The 16,616-nt window shown below is 42.1% G+C and overlaps 1 protein-coding gene and 1 pseudogene across 2 annotated transcripts in view; one reads left to right on the forward strand and one right to left on the reverse strand.

Moving 5' to 3' along the window:
- The window catches only part of Wdfy1 (WD repeat and FYVE domain containing 1), a 52,155-nt gene extending 46,171 nt beyond the window's left edge, over positions 1 to 5,984 (forward strand). The window contains exon 12 of one of the 2 annotated variants that reach the window (XM_004864467.4): positions 122 to 5,984. In XM_004864467.4, the coding sequence (XP_004864524.1) occupies positions 122 to 181 (60 nt within the window). In that variant the 3' untranslated portion in view covers positions 182 to 5,984. The remainder of the gene's footprint in view (positions 1 to 121) is intronic. The other variant, XM_087205989.1, reaches the window with a different exon arrangement.
- Positions 5,985 to 13,793: 7,809 nt separating this feature from the next.
- LOC101723799 (microtubule-associated protein RP/EB family member 2 pseudogene) lies at positions 13,794 to 15,021 on the reverse strand (annotated as a pseudogene).
- Between the last annotated feature and the right edge of the window lie 1,595 nt (positions 15,022 to 16,616).

Genomic DNA, 16,616 nt, shown 5'->3' on the forward strand with positions numbered 1-16,616 from the left:
GGAGAGACAGAGAATTGTTCTTTGGTAGCTCTTCTAGGTCAGCAGAAGTAAGTTTGTCAGTACTGACTCCTGACATTGGACTCAATAACTGACTCTCCCTTCCCTGTTCCATTTCTTGCAGATCTGGGACATGACGCCTGTGGTGGGCTGCAGTCTGGCGACTGGATTTTCCCTGCACTGATCCAAGACCTGGCGATGGCCCAACCTTACAAACAGTGACCTCCACCTGCCGAAACCCTTCTGTGTAGCTCCATGGCCACTGTCACGTGAAGGACAGCAGCCACTTAAAGACATTTTTCTAAAGAATACAATATAAAGGAACTCACCCGTGGGAACCAACTCGGAACGGTCTGTGGCGGTTCCCGAGGAGTGGAATGGCTTCATTGAAACTTCCTCGTGAACCGAAGCGCGTGGGTGAGGAGCGTCCCCTCGCGGAGAGAGTTTTAGAGGGGGAAAAAATTGAACAAAACGTTAATGTTTAGAACTTTCTTAACACTGTCCCAAGCACAATCACATCCACACAGACCAGCAGGCCTTCCGAGGGTCCAGAGGCTCCCAGTTGTCAGAGCAGGAGTTGGGGGAGGACAAAGTGAAGAAGCCAGGGCCCACCCTCCTTGCCGGCAGTGTGCGAAGGTGGCTCTGGCTTCGCCATACGTGGTGTCTTCGGGTTGTGCCATAATCCGCACACAGCATTTGGTCCATTTCAGTGGCTTCCCTTCCAGAGAAACCCTTCCATGTGTCACAGGTAAACCTTTGCAGCTGTCGTGATGTCAGTCATGAGACTTGTGTAGCAACCAAGTCCGTCCACATCCTTCCCTTCCCCCAGTGCACCCTGAGGATGTTTTTCTATGGTGCTGTTAACAGGAGAGTCACACAAGTCACCTGACATTTCCTCGCTGCAGCTAGGAACGACTTAGAAAAGCCAGCTGGTAGCCCGCGGGCGCTGGGAAATGATCAGCCTGCTCTGTGGAACATGTGGCCCTCCTAACAGACACGTTCTGTTCGTAGTCCCAAGACGAGCCCCTGCGATACTGTGGCAATTTAATATCCTCTTCAGAAAAGTACTCCAAAGCTTTGAAATGATGCTGACTGTTAGTCGGAATGAGTGTTTGCCACATTCCATAGGAGGAACTTGGTGGCCAGAGCTATAATTATCAATCACGTGTTGTATAGGAATTCCTAACTGGTAAATCACTTTCATCACAACTAGCAAAAATTATTTAAAAGCTGTTGTTTTAAACCTTTGAACCCAAGTTCTAGGATGAGGCAGAGGTTAAGGAATGGAGAGCCTATCTTTCAATATTAAAACACTTATCTCTGGGCCGGGGATTTAGCTCAGTGGTTTCAGTGCCTGCCTTGCAAGTGCAAGGTCCCAAGTTCGATCCTCAGTACCAAAAATATATATATATATTTATCTCTGTGTTTGTTTGTTTGAACAATGGCACATGTGTCTATTCCTTCAGGGCTGTGGGAGTGAGTGTTGAAGGACGTACTTTTTAAAAAAGGGCAAATGTAAAAACAGACAGGAACAGTATCTTTGTTAGCCTTACTAATGGATATTGGGTTTTTTTGTTTGTTTTTTTTGTTTTTGGTTCCAGAGATCAAACTCGGGTCCTTGCACTTGCGAGATAGGCAGCGAAACCACTGAGCTAAATCCTCGGCCCCTGGATATTGACTTTTTTTTAAAACCTACTGCATCACTGTGTTGGGTTCATATTAAGGCAACATGGTCGTTCTGTATGGTGAAACTAGAGGACTAAATCTGGTTTACATCCATGGCTTACAGGGATAGAAAAGTTCATGACAGGCAGTTAAGCTAGAGTCTTACTGACTGTGTGATACAAGTGGAAAGGAAAGGAAAGTCAGTTGGGCACGCTGTATTCCGGAAGGATCTGCATGAAATCTGATTGTCTTCAGAATGAGGCCGGAAGGAAGGCTTTTGTTGTTCTTTAAATTTTTTGTGTTACATCATCTTAAAACATTGTTTCCTTTAACACTTCTTCAACTCTTTACAAAATATATGTTACTAACATAATTTGGAAGGAAAACTGAATGATAACTTTTAAAACATAATGTTTAACATTCAATTTCATATATTAACTTTCATTCAGTTAATGGTTTGGTCCATACAAAGGTTCTATCCTCGGATTTTAAGTCCCAAAAGGAAAATAGAATGTGATCGAGTCCTTGCCCTGTGAAAGAGTGCAGAGCTGTGGTTTTTGTTGCCTTTGAACTTCTGTGAAATGTGACACTCTCATGTCTGTGGTAAATTGAATGGAATATCACAGCTGCTGAGAATAGTGCATAGCTTTCCAATATTTTTATTTTAAAATGTTCTTGATGAAAAACTCTGTTCCATAAAGAATGTAAAAGTTGTTTCAGGCCTTTTACAGAGTTAATATGAGTCACGGGAGAAATTTATATTTAAGGAAGAATTTCCTTAAGTATGTTTTAACATAGATTGCTGTCCACCTAAGCCTACAATCTCTTTTCTTTTCAAAAACATGTTTCTGTTACACGTTAGGCAGCAAATGGGGTAATATTTTTTATAGGAGTGGGGAAAAATTATTTTCTCAGTTGTACTGACAAGGCATACAAAGAAGGTACAGATAGTCTCATAGTTATTTTGACTTTCTCATGAATGGGTCACCTAATATAGTTCTTCAAGTGACAGTTTCCTGTTCTTTCCTTTCCCGAATCTTCAGGCTAATTTGTATGAATAGGGATTGAGAAGTACAGAATATTAGAGAAGATGCTTATATTCAGCTCTTGTACATATGTAACGAGGAAATGCCGGTTCTTCATCATCAACACATTTTAAAATTGTCTATTAGTCCAAGTGATAGAAGTACCCCTAATAGCATTACATAGAAACAAATTATTATTCATTATACTGTATTGTAAATCTGTTTACTACGCCCTATTTCTGTCTTGCTCCCTGGAGGATATAAGCAGAAAATAATGTATTGCTTTAGAAGATATTACTTTGTTCCCTCCCATAGCAATTCAATTTGTTCGTATCTGTTTTTTAAACGGTTGAATCCCAACCCAAATATGTGATGTGTACTATAGCAGCTCAGATCCAAGGAGATATTTTCTAAAATCAATTTTCTTTAAAGTACTTTCTGCTTCCATTTCTGGATCTGGTATCTCCTAAAAAGTAAGAAACCAGTTACTATTAGTGATAAATCATCTGCTCATTATCAATGTGAGGTTTAACAAGTAATACATGCTGCATTTATTCAACTGTTTATTGCTTAATTGTTAATTGTGAGCAGATTATTGAATGCCTCCTCCATATTTCTGCAGTTTCCTATACATAACTCTTTGAGTAAGCTGAAGTTTAATTGTGCAGCACATTTGTAGTAGAGTACAAATAAAGTGTTTTTCTCTACAACCTTTTTTGACCCGGAAACAAAAGGTGATGTTAACTAGTACACTTTGTTTTTATACTAGCCATGTTTCTATGAGATATGATGCCCTGTGTATCCCAGAGAGGCTAGAAAACTTTGTTCTTTGCTCCTATTTGTGGGTGCGTTTTTGTGGGGGATTTTGGAGAATATGCATACAATAAAATATCCCTTGCTTGTTACTGTGCTGCTTAATCGAGCTTTTCTTACGTTTAATCTAGACCTAGGGCAATAATAGTATCAGTCATTTATTTGACACCTTCTGTGTGCTGGTTGCTTTACCTGCATTGTCTCACTCAATCTTGGCAACGCTCTGCATGGCCTTATTTTCCCCCATTCATGTTTCACAGACAAGGAAACCACAAAGATTCTGTCTCTCTGTCCATCTGCCTGACACAGACATGTGCCACCTACCCGGCCTCCCCACACTCAGCGTGTCCTGGTCTCCGTGCGAGGCTGTGGGCACCGTGCACTTGCAGAGTGAGAGGGCCAGTGTGCAACATCAGTCAGTGTAGGCAGGGTGCTCAGGCCCTCGGGCTGCCCTGCCCGGAGCTTTGGGGGACACTGGTCCCCTCTTCTCCCCGAAGCCATTCAGGCTGGTCAGTTAGGACTCAGTGGTGCAGACCCAGAGCTGATTCCTCAGCTAACGCAGTGAGGTTGTCTTAGCCAGTCTGTTACTGTGTGTTCTTCAGAAACAGTTACAGCTTGCTTTTAGCATCAATGTATTTTTTATAATAGAAAAAGAAACGATACTACCAAATAATATGAAGCAAGTTTACTACCACCCAAAGAAAACATTAAACATACTGTATATCTTTCTGATGTTTTTAAAAATACATATGTAACACACACCTAGAGATCACTGTAATGGGAATGTACTTATTTTTCCACTTGGTACCTTATTCATAGTTTACGTATGTTAAAAAATAGATTTCCATGTGAATATTTTTAATTGGTGCGTGGTTGTAGTGCATAATGGCCGTGGCTTTCTGGGCTCTCGGTGGGATCCTGTGTCTGCAGCACTTGGAGGTCTAGTTAGACTTGTGATCTGCTAGGCAAATGCAGTAGGGGCAGAAGCCTTTCATTGCTGATGAGAGACTGCAGTGACATTTGTTCATGGAGGTCGTGGAGAGAGAAGTGTGAGTGACTGTGTGTGTGTGTGTGGGGGTGTTAACTGCAGCCTGATCTAGCCTGTATGTATAGCAATATTCTGCTTTTCATCATGAGATAAACCATTGCTTTTTTCACCAGTCCTAAGTTGCACTTAGATTATAAAGGTTGAATATCTCTTATCTGACATGCTTAGGAGCAGAAGAGATACCGGATTCTGGGGTTTTCTGGATTCTGAACTATCTATATAGACTTTACTGGTTCAGTATCCCTAATCCTGAAGTCTGTCAAAGTTTGAAACTTTTTGAATGCTGACATGACACTTGTGGATCATTCCAGATTTGGGGTTTTCAGATTTCAACCTGTGTATGTTTAGATTATTTATCCTATTTTTGTGAGACAAGGTCCTACTATGTAGCCTAGGCTGGCCTTGAACTCTTGATCCTTCTGCCTCAGCCTCCCAAGTGTTAGGAGTATAGGGATGTACCACCATGTCCAGTTTTTTTTAGCATTTTAATTAAAACATTAAATAAGACACTAAGCACAACATCTTTGTATGTCTAGCTTTGCCCATTTTTCCTTAAATTCTTAAAAGTAGGAATTGGTTTAAGCTCTGACAATTCAAACTCTGGTCTGTATGACCTCAAAATCCATCCTCATTTTTCTAGTACCATTTCTGGCTCTTTCATATTTGAAACATTTATATATATATGTATGTATGTATGGAATTTGACACTATGCAGAAAAAGCAACTGGAATTTGTTTACAACATTAGCAGGGCACTGTGGTTTTGTACATTAGTATATTCTCTGGAAGCGTGAGGTCTAAGGCCAGGAGACACGCTAGAACTCTGCTCACCATTCATTTTCTTTTCCTTCTAGAATCATGAGTTGGTGGTGGCACTGGTAGGTAACTTCTGTGGTGATCATACCAAGTTTACTACAAACTGATCATTCACTTCAATATGTCTGAAGGAACAGTGATTCTCAATCTGTTTTATGATACCTATTTTACTTTTATTTGAATTAGATGAATGTTAATGCATAGCAAAGAATGTAGGGAGTGTCACCAGATCAAGCTAAGAAAATTTAAACTTGGGAATCACTTTTCTAGGTTATGGCAGTTAAAACCATGAGACTCTTCTTCGGTTTTTGAGACAGGGTCTTGCTCCATAGTTCAGACCGACCTTGAACATTGTAGGCCACGCTGGCCTTGAACTCAGCGATCCTCCTGCCTCAGTGCTGGGATTACAGGCATGTACCACTGCATCCGGCAAAGCCATGACACTCTTTAAGGAATTTTTACATAAATTTTCCCTTGTTCCTATAGTGTTTGAGAATTGTCAGTTTCTTTACAAACTCTACCATGAAAATTAAACCCAACCAGTGACGTCCCAAAACAATCCCATGATTTTAGTATTTCTGTGTGTCATTACCTTATTAAATAAATATGATGTTAAATTTTTGTTTTGTTTTGTTTTTTGGTCCCGGGGATCGAACTTGGGACCTTGCGCTTTCAAGACAGGTGGCAGAGCCACTGAGCTAAATCCCCAGCCCCCGTGATGTTAAATTTTGACAGTAGCAAACAACCAGATGTTTTAAGAGCTGTGTATTTTTTTCTGTGATATTAAGATGTGCATGATCGCACAATTTGAATTCAAAATATCCTAACTCAGAAAAAGGAAAATTGTTCCTGAGCACTTAACAGCTCATCGAAGTTGGGACAGCTGTTTGAATTCACCGAGTATGACATTAAAAGGAGGAAGAAAAAGGAAAAAGAATGCACATGGTCAAGCAAAAATGTGATTGTCTGTGCGTTTGCTTGTGTAAAAACAATTCTTTACTCAGGTGACTTGGGGCCATTAAGTTCCTGTGTTTTCATACTTCTTATATTTTATGGCTGGATTCCTATCAGCTGTACAGCTACCAAATGAGTCCCAAGTTGCAAGTGTGTGCCAAAAAGAGCCGAGCTAGCAGACCAAAGCAGTGGCACATGCTTCTGGACTCTGCTTTCAAAACATCCCCGGAAAGGCCACTTCTCACCGTTCAGCTGCTGCTGCTGCCGTCCAGCCCCCATCCTCTCCATCCTTCCGTTAGCCCCGTGAGCAGCTCCCTGCTCTGCCCCTGCTGCCCTCAGCCTGTTCTCAACACAGCTGCTGCGGTGGGACTCAGGCCCTGCTATTCCTCTACACAAAACTCCCCTCGTTTGCGGTAGCCGCCATCATCATGCCAGCCCCCGACATCTGCTGTGGTCACCTGCGTACTCCTGTCCAGCCACACCTTTCTCCTTGTCACTTCCCCTCTGACTTCTGACATGGGGAGCTTGTGCACAAAGCAGCAGGAGCACAGTGTCAGTCACTTAAATAATGATGCTTCTCTGTACAATCGGGGTGCTCTGTGCACCAGTGGACAAGGGAGTGTGAGAATTTCCCCAGGAAGTGACCCTGTCGTGGAGTGGCTGTTGCCCGACAGCTGTCATTCCTGCTCACCCTATTACACTGGTCAAGCAGTTACTGCACTTCCCAAAGGCTGGCAGAACTCCACTCTGTGGCTTCATTGTGTGCTGTGGTGATTTTCAAATAGTTCTGTACAATTTCAGACACTCCTCCTATGGCATGGTGGGTAGATCTGTTACTCCCCAGAATCTGAGCCAACCTTAGTGGCTTTCTGAGCCCACCTCAGCGATCCAAGGATAGAACATGGAGAGCCACGGAAGTGACAGTGCTGTGTCGGGCTAGGTCAGAAGCCACCCGGTGGCTGGTGGGCAGCAGAGCTGAGCCCCGGCTGACAGCATCAGCTACCGACCATCATGGGCACTCAGCCCTCCCGAACTGACTGCAAGCAGCCATAACTACACAGGTGGGCTGCCCAGGTTAGCTCTCCTTGTGTTCTAGGGCCCTAAAACTGAACAAAATGAATGGGTTGTTTGAAATCACTAAATTTGGGGGTGATGTGTTAACCCCGCTATAGCGTCCTGAACATCTGGGGACCAGAGTACAGAGTGGGCTCCCAGCAAAGGAAACAGTGTGGACACCAAGTAGAGAACTGATGAGAAGCTTCTGCAGAAGTGTGCTCTGGAAGCTGATAGTGACGGGTCACGGGCCTTGTTAATCTTTCTTCAGGCTTCTTCCACGTTTCTGCCCACCACACCCATCTCGTACCTGTACTGCAAGATTTTAAGGGGTTTCTTTTTAAAAATTCTTTTACTAGTACAAGTTTGCTCTACATAATAATTAATTATGGTAGAAAGTTGGTATATGTGTGTAACATCTTAATGTTTTTTCATCCCCTATCCCTCGCATGTCTCTATAAGACAAAATTATTGATAAAAGGATGTCTCTGCCTTCTAAATACCCCTTCTCCTATGCCAATAGATGCGAGGTATATTTATAACTACAATCTACTTAATTTCATTTACCCCATTGTTCAGTTTGAATGGTCTCGGTTCCTATCCCTATGATCTGGTACAGCTTGAAACACATGGCTGCTGAAGACTGAGGACGCCAGGTTGCTGAGTGTAGTTTTCTAATTGTAAATACATAATTTAAAAATGTAGGTATTCAAATATCTATGGTTTCCAAGAATCCTGAATGAGTGGCCTATTTTTTTTACTCGGATGAATCATCTTACTTATTTTTGACACCTGGATTTATAATGATGCCGGGTGACCTATTAATTACAAATGCCTGATAAATCATACATCTTGCTAGACTTGTATTACATGGAGCCACTTAATAGAAGGAAGATACTGATGAAATGTGAAGCTGCTAGCAGCTTAGTTACTGTTGCCTAAACAACTCCTGGCATCTTACGCCTAGGGATGTCTGAGTATCGGAGACTGATCTGGAATACTCTACTGAATGCCTCTATCTTCAGTTGAGAAGTGAGGGCTCCAGATGTCTTCTCCCACAGTGGAAGAACCATTCTGAATAAATCATTTCGGAATGCTGAGGAGCATCTACAGATACCTTTATTGTCATAAAGCTGGTAACCAGCTGGCTCAGTACATGGGCTGTGTGCAAATCTACACTGCCTCATTTCGATTCTAACTTCGATGGAATATTGTTCACCTTCAGTCACTCTTTGGTTTCACCAAGTTGTGTGTTCCAGTCAACAGTACCTGGGGCCCATGAAACTTCAAGGAGTCTTCAAGCACTCAATTTTAATTTCTTTTAGAAGCAGGAGAAAAAAATGGGCATACTAAGAATGAATATACAATAATGTATCCAGTCAGGACTCCCTTGTCTTTTTACCAATATAGTCATTAAATAGAATTTTAATGTTTTTATGAGAGAAAAGGGACCAGGGAGGCAAAAGTGACCCAGGGATCTGGAAAGCCACTATGCGGCCCTTGTACAGACACCTGAAATGTGCCTGCTATGTGGAGATTCCTCAGAGAATCTCTGTCATGTGAATGAGCTGGTGACAAGTGTGCAGCCACAAAAGAGAGTTGGAGTTGGGCACAGGAGAACTTGGACCAGTAGCTTTCCATTTCTAATCATTATTGTTTCTAACCCCAGGTTTCAATCTGCGCTGAAAGAAAAGTCCAAAGACTCTCTAAAAATCCAACCCATATTCTTGATGGGCTTCACAAAGCCACCTGTCTGTGATTCCCAATGACTACAAGAGTTGAAAGACCCTTAAAGACCAGCCCAGCTTTTTGATGAAATAGAAGCCAATTTTTTCTGCATTTGATGAAAATACTTGGTAATTTTGCTCCCCTCTCTGGCCTTTTGATTATCTAAAAATTGCCTACTGTCTTCCCTTGTCAGTTCCCTGAGTTTTAACTTGAACTCCTTATGTATACTTTTTTGGAGGAGATACTGTGTGGAAAAATCTTGATGAACTCTGGAACACCCTGATGAAGCAGGAGATGCCTCGTGGTGTTTCATGTTTCAAATCTCAGCAGAAAATTTGCATCATGTGTTTCAAAGAATATATTGGGATTGATACAATATTGGATATATTAAAAACTTTAGTTTTTGTTGTTATAAGATGCAGCCCCTGTGAAGAACATCTGTCTAGCTTAGTTTTGGGAAAGGAGGCACTGTGGTAAAGACACCATATGACTGATACATGCGTGCATACCCATGTTTATAGCAGCACAATTCATGATAGCTAAATCTTAGAAGCAGCCTATAAGGGCTGGGGATTTAGCTCAGTGGTTTCGCCGCCTGCTGCGCAAGCACAAGGACCCGAGTTCAATCCCTGGTACCAAAAAAAAAAAAAAAAAAAGAAGCAGCCTATATGTCCTTCAACAGATGAATGGATAAAGAAAATGTGGTATTTACACACAGTGGAGTGTACTTTGCCACAAAGAAGGATAAACTTGAGTCATTTGTAGGAAAATAGATGTACTTCGAGGCCATAATGGTAAATGAAATAAATCAGACACACAAGCTTAGATATCACATGGTTTCTCTTATATTACAAACCCAAAATATAAATGAATTAAAGAGCAAAATAAAAGATAGATGATAGGAAACAGATCTCTTGTAAATGGGAAGGGGAGGAAGAGATGAGTGGAGGGTAAAAAATGAAGATGTGTTGTGTACATGAACCAACTCCTCGTAATGAATGTGACCTTGTACTGCAAACATGTACTAATAAAGGTAAAACATTTTAAAACCTGAATGAATATTCAGCATGTGCGTGCACACACACACATGCGCACATGCATGCACACACACAGAGCTCATAGACCCTGAGGGGTCCATGAGCAGATGCAGTTTTGTCACTTCCTGGCTGTGTGATGGTGGGTTAGTACTTAACCTCCTTGAATCTTAGTTTCCTTATCTTACTTTTTGAGACAGGGTCTCGCTATGTAATTCAGACTGGTCCTGAACTCACTGTATAGCCCAGGCCTGCAATCCTCCTGCCTCTGCCTCCCTAGTGCTGGGATTACAGGCATGTGTCACCAAGCCTGGCAGTTTCCTTATCTTTAAAGAGAAAGTTATAGTGGTGCTTAAATCACCGAGAGGTGGTTATAGCTGAATCAGTCCATGTAAAGGTGATTGGAATAGCACCTAGCATGTAGAATGTGTCCTCGGCCAGCATACATGATACAGATTCCGAATTCAGCTTATTCAGTCTCAGTAACTTAAATACCCTTTCTGTCTTGCAAAGGAAAGGCTTTGTACCCCTCAGGGAAGCATTATTTGATACCAATGTCATTTTTAAAGTTATTATAAAATAGAAACATCATTGTCCTTAATTGCCTCCTGTTTATTTGTTATATTTTTAAAGATTAGTTAATGTCAGGGTTGCTATCACACTCTGAAAAAAACTCAGTTAAAGTAGGATCTCTTCTCATTAAAGTTAAAATTCTTGAAAACATTTTATTGTATTAATAACAATAGAGTATGTTTGATGCAGTCTTTCTTTAGTTTATATTTTGATTTTATAACACCTTCATATGGCTCAGTAATCATAAATATGAGTGATATATATTGACTTTAATTTGGTTTTTAATTTCACTCCAAGACTTGGAACTATGATTCATAAATGTTTATTCATAAATGATTTTATTTTTTTTTTTTAAAGCAGGTCTTGCTATGTAGTTCAGCCTGGCCTTATGTAGCCCAGGCTGACCTCAAACTCATGGTGATTCTCCTGCCTCAGCCTCCCATGTGCTTGGATTACAGGCATTCACCCCCACACCCAGCCATAAATATAATTTTTAAAATACTTAAAGCTTCTATTTTTTATTTCAAATAAACTAAAAACTAAGCCACTTTTCTCTCTCAAGACATGAACACTGAATCTCACTTCCTCCCCCCAACAAACCTTTTTATTTTGACACATTATTGCTAATTATTAGAGAAAAAACAACTAATGTTCCAGTTTTCAATAACTTGACAGTTTTCACCCTTTGTGAAAACTATTTCAGTGGTCTTTTGTCTTTAAAATAATTGAGGTATATTTTATAATAGAAAACATTACAGAAATCTTTCATGATAAATGTTTTAATATATTTGTCAAGTTTTTAATATCTTCTTTAGAAATTCCAATTACCTGGGACCCTGCATAGTTACTTATTGACTTTGTCTTAGAACTCTGTTATCACTGAGAAAGCTGTGGCCTGCTTTTTTCCTGAATTTTAATTTTTACCTAATCCCACATTTACAAAAATCAAAAGAAGAGTTTAAAAAAATCCCACATACCCTCCCAGATTGTGCAAATGTTAATATTTTACCACATATAATTGATACTCAGAGACTGCATAAATCACTTCACATTTTCACCCATCAACTGCTGATTCTTGCTTGATGATTTTCTTGGTATTTCCCATGATCACTGGTCTTCTAATTGCAACATTCCTCTTCCATTTATTAGCTGTCGTCTGCGGTGCAAAGCTTTCTCTCTCCCGCTCTGTCTCCTTGCTTGCTTGCTTCTTTATAAGTAACTCAATCTGTGCAGCCAGTGAACTGACATCTCTCCAAAGAGCCTGCGTTTAAACTTCCAGATTGTTTAAATGTTACTGCACTGTGACCCTGTATAGAGATGTCCTGTTGTAAATTAAGAACTCTAAGCACTGGGTCATTTTAGGCCCCTTTGACAGCCATTTATTATGGGCCTCCTGTCTGGACACATTTTCTGTGGACTGCCGGATCCAATCTGAAATGTCTGTCAGGCTTGATGAACCTCTGGCTTCTGCTGAATCTTAAGGCTGGGAATGAGAGCACACTAAACCCTGCGTGGAGTTTCCCTGCCTCGTTGAAAACACCTGTTGGATCTTGTAGAAGACTTCCCAGCCTTATTGTGGTTGCCTTACTTGGTGCCCCTCCCACCTTTCTTTAGGGATTATAGAAGAGCTTTGTGTAATCTCACAGAACGAACAGGTCCTTCAGGAGCTGGTGACGTCTCTGTTCTCTGGCATGGTCATTCATGTTGGCTTGCAATGAACCATTTTTGTCATCTCAGAGTTGTTCATTGTTCTTTTAGTAGGCAAGCCTCATAGATTTATATTTTATTCAGTAGGTAATAACCCTTTACTCTCACTATTTTACTGCTCCCATTTTTTCTTCAGATTTTGTCAGTGGGAGACCCAGGTGTTTTTTTTTGCTGCAAAAGATTTATTTTGGAATGACATCGTTTGGTGCAAAGCTTCAATGCTAGAATTTAGAATTATTTCATCAATTAATAAAGAAATTTCAAAGTGTTATGACACATTATTCAGAAATTTATTTTCAGCTTTTCAATTAAGCAGAGAGTGGGGTGGTCACATTTGTTTCTTATTTTTGATGCACCTGCTAATAAGAAAGTAAATCTAAAGTTAGAAACCGAGTGAAATGAATGATCCAGGAAGGGCAATCATCTGTTAAAAGGGGGGAAAAGAGGCAAAGATTTTGGAAAGAGACTAAGAAAATGTGCAGATATTAGTTAAAAAAATAAGGAATGCTTTTAATTCATTAGTGTTTCCTCTGTTTATGAATTACCATGGTTTAGCAAATGTCAATGACAAGGAGGGCCCTTGTGTTAGAGAGGGGAAATTCCTCATTCCAGAAGATACTGGGAGTCATAGGTTTTTCTGTGCTGTTGTTCCAGTGTCAACACCAGACCGCAGAACTATGATTCTCCCTTGGAACATGCTCCTGTGAGTGAAGTCTTTGGGTCCAGCCTTTCAGCCAGTGTGCAACCTGATGTGGAGCCCAGTGCAGCTCAGGCTGCACACCCAGAAGCTCCCCTTCGGGAGGAACTCCCTAGTGTGAATGACAGGATCTGGGCTGAAATCCACGTGAGGAGGAAGAGGGATGAGGCAGGAGGATCTGTACCCACCAAGACCCCCTTCAGACGGCAGATAACTGATGACACTTTGGGGAGAGTGGCTGCCCACCAAAGAGGACCCTGAGAAAGAAAATAACATGAGAACCCAGGAATTGGGGAGGCAGGCGGGAGGGCAGGAGCAGAGACAGGGAAAAGCTGAGATGGTGTTTTCCTTGAGTGAATGTCTTTCAAAACTAACAACATACTGTGTGCTTGTCTAACATGCTGCTCTATGAACACTGCTGGCTGGACCTTGAAGTCCTAGTTTCGAATCAGTTTTTTTCCCTTTTATTGTTGTGAGTAGAGGGAAAAACTGACCCTATGTCCTCCCCCCACACAAGTCACTGTCATTATGGCTTTCATATCAAGTATCTGTTTCCCTTTGTTCCAATTATTTGACCAAATTCATGTTCAGAAATTAGACTTGCAAACATCAAAGCACCACAAATGCACGTGACATCTAGTGACACTGCATTGAGAAATGCCAATATAAATACCATGTATCAAATTACCATTGTTTCACACCAGGATAAAAAGAGGTGGGGATGGTGGTGGTAGTTTCAGGGCAGGGAAGAGTTGCTCTGGAAAGAAATGAGGAAAAGAGCAGAACCAATCTCAAGCAGCCAAGTGAAGTTGAAGGTCTGTGACCCTATGATCTCTCAGGTAGGCTGCAGAATGGCCGTCTGCTAATGCATCTTGGCAAAGGAAATGGGGACCAAGTGCAGTGGCTGGCGTATGCAACAGTGCGTGGATGGTAACAGCAGATTGGGAACAACTGGTTTCTCTTGAGCTTGAGGCCACACATTCCAATTCTCCAGAAGAAAAGTTCCCATGCACAATGGAAGTGTCATGAGCTGCCAAGATGGTTGAGTACTCTTCCTGCTGTTGGGGCTGCTGGTCATGGGCTTGCTCCTCTGGTTCTGGCTCTTCTGTGTGGCCCTCATGTTCTTCTGAAGCACACAACACTTCCATTAGTCACTGCACAAGTCCATCATTTTCCTGCCCATGCTCCTGGCAGAGCAGCTCAATTTCTCTGAGCTTCCCGAAGTAGAAATCCCTTTCCTTTTCCACACCTTCAAGGGCAAGTTTTAACGAATGTACCTGCTCATTAAGCTGTATGACCTGTGTTTCTAAATCTTTATCAGACTTGGATGCTGAGCCACTGGACGAAGCCCTTTTGGCAGACGAGGGACGAGAAGGTGTGAAACGTGGTTTAGATGCTGGACTTGATTTAGCTGCGCCTGCTGTGGGGGAGTTGCATGGTGTGACTTCTTGGACAGGTTGAAGATCTGTTCGCTAGGGTCAGGGGGAGGAATTGCATCTTGGCCTTGTCGCACCTCAACCGGATCATACTCCTTCCCATCATAGTTTGCACTGTAGAATTGCTTCAACCACTGAATAAAACCCAGGTTGTCCTGGAAACGTCCTTTCATTAGCTTCTGCACTGGAATTACCTTATCGATGTTCATTCGCTTAAATGATGCTTGCAGAAGTTTAAAATTGTGAATATACTCATGCTCCAACTTTGCTTGAAATTTTACTTTCTTCAAACTAATGCAGCCTGGAAAGAGCATGTCCATGAACTGGCAATAGGCCGCTGCTGAACAAAGCTGTTCCACTTTTGTGTGGTTTAAAGATACTATGTCATTAACCCGGGCAATGATGTCATGTCTGCTCATAGTCTCTTGAGTTACCGAGGTAGAATACACATCGCCTGCCATTCCCCAGCTTGAGCATCCGGGCACTCTCGCTGGTCGTCGAAGTGAACTGTTCCTCTGGGAAATGGGACGCTGCTTCGGCGCTGCCACCTCCCCCCTTCCAGCTTTCTACCATGTCCTCTTGGCTTGTTCCTGTCATTTGTTGAGCACCGCCTTACTTTCTGGTACAGCGAGACACTCTGAGCTTTTTTTCTACTCTTCCTGGATCACCCCTGGCACCTACCATTTCTTCAAACAGCCCTGGTTCCTTTCCTGGTGTTTAGAAACCAGAACTGGGTGTTGTTGAGTGTACTTACTGCTGCAGTGTCTCTGCTTCAGGACCTTCCCTGGGAGAGAGCTTCGGTGCGCACGCAGACACAAGCATGCACGCATGCACATGTAGATATGCCACACGTGTCTGCCCACATACCTACCCACACCGTTATCTATTTCTCTGTCCTGCATTCTTCGTGCTGGCTCCGTTTCCAGTCCAGTGCTGAGACAGCTAGGCTAGCCTTAATCTTACAGAGTTAACATAAATACCAGGACATTAGGAATTAAAGAAATACACCAGTCTTTAAGGTCTGGAGGTGGGAGGATGGGAAGTCAGCTCAGCCTTCCAAGACCGTGTGGTCGTCTGTGATGCCTGGCAACCAGGGCCGAGAAAAATAAGATCATTGAAATAAAACTCACGGCTGCACAGGAGTGCTCTGTCCTGCTCCAGGACTAGTTAGGAACTTTGCCAGATGAGAAGGGGCCAATTCCAGGTGGTAAGGGACAAACACCTATGTCAAGCACTCACTAAAGTAATCGATAGTTTTACCTCTATCAGCTTAGTAAAAATCCCACCGCACAGCACAGATGGGGCTGTGACACACATCACATGACAAGGGATGGCCATGAGTACAGGTGTGGCCAGACTTCCACCTCCACCCTCAGTCCCTGCCTGCCTTGAAGGTGCCATAAATGCTGGGCATTTTCATCTTTCCTCTGAGTCAGCCTGGGCTCCTCTCCCTTCCTGTTTCCCCCCTCATGTGCAAGCAGGAGAAGCAAAGCCTTGTTCCCGTGCCAAAGGGCTTCTGGGTCTTCTGAGAGCCCAAAAATCCATGACCAGGGTTATTCTGACACCCACCTTTCGGATTTCAGACTCCCTCCCGCAATGGTGAGAAGCCGGGCCTCCATTACTGTAGTATATTTAGGAGTCTACCTACTTTTTGAATTCTAGAATATGCAGAAATTACTTTCAGAATTCTTAACCAGACTAAAAGGGAGGAGGACTGGGAAGAAATTTTGTCCTTGTTATTCAAGTTCAGTATTTAAGAGTTCTTCAAACTTGGTGCACAGGGATAGAGTCCAGACCTGATCAAAGCTGCTTAGTTCTCTCTTCCTTAGCTCCTACTCAGGGTGGCTTTGTTATTCTTGTGAAACACAGTTTGGTTTACTTGTATCGCATTTTAGAATCTCCCCATCCTTGTGTCCTTTACTTTTTCTCTTTTTTGGAGGCTATTTTGATGATTAATTTGATGTATCCATTTAGCTGAGCCTTGATGCCCAGTTATTTGATCAAACTTTTTTTCCCATTTGTATGAAGGACATTTTTTGGATAAAATGAACATTTAAGGTGATTTTGAATA

Source organism: Heterocephalus glaber, unplaced genomic scaffold, assembly GCF_053883595.1.
Source record: "Heterocephalus glaber isolate CG9 unplaced genomic scaffold, H.glaber_assembly_v1.0 deba00000621, whole genome shotgun sequence".
In the NCBI taxonomy this organism is placed as follows: Eukaryota; Metazoa; Chordata; class Mammalia; order Rodentia; family Bathyergidae; genus Heterocephalus; species Heterocephalus glaber.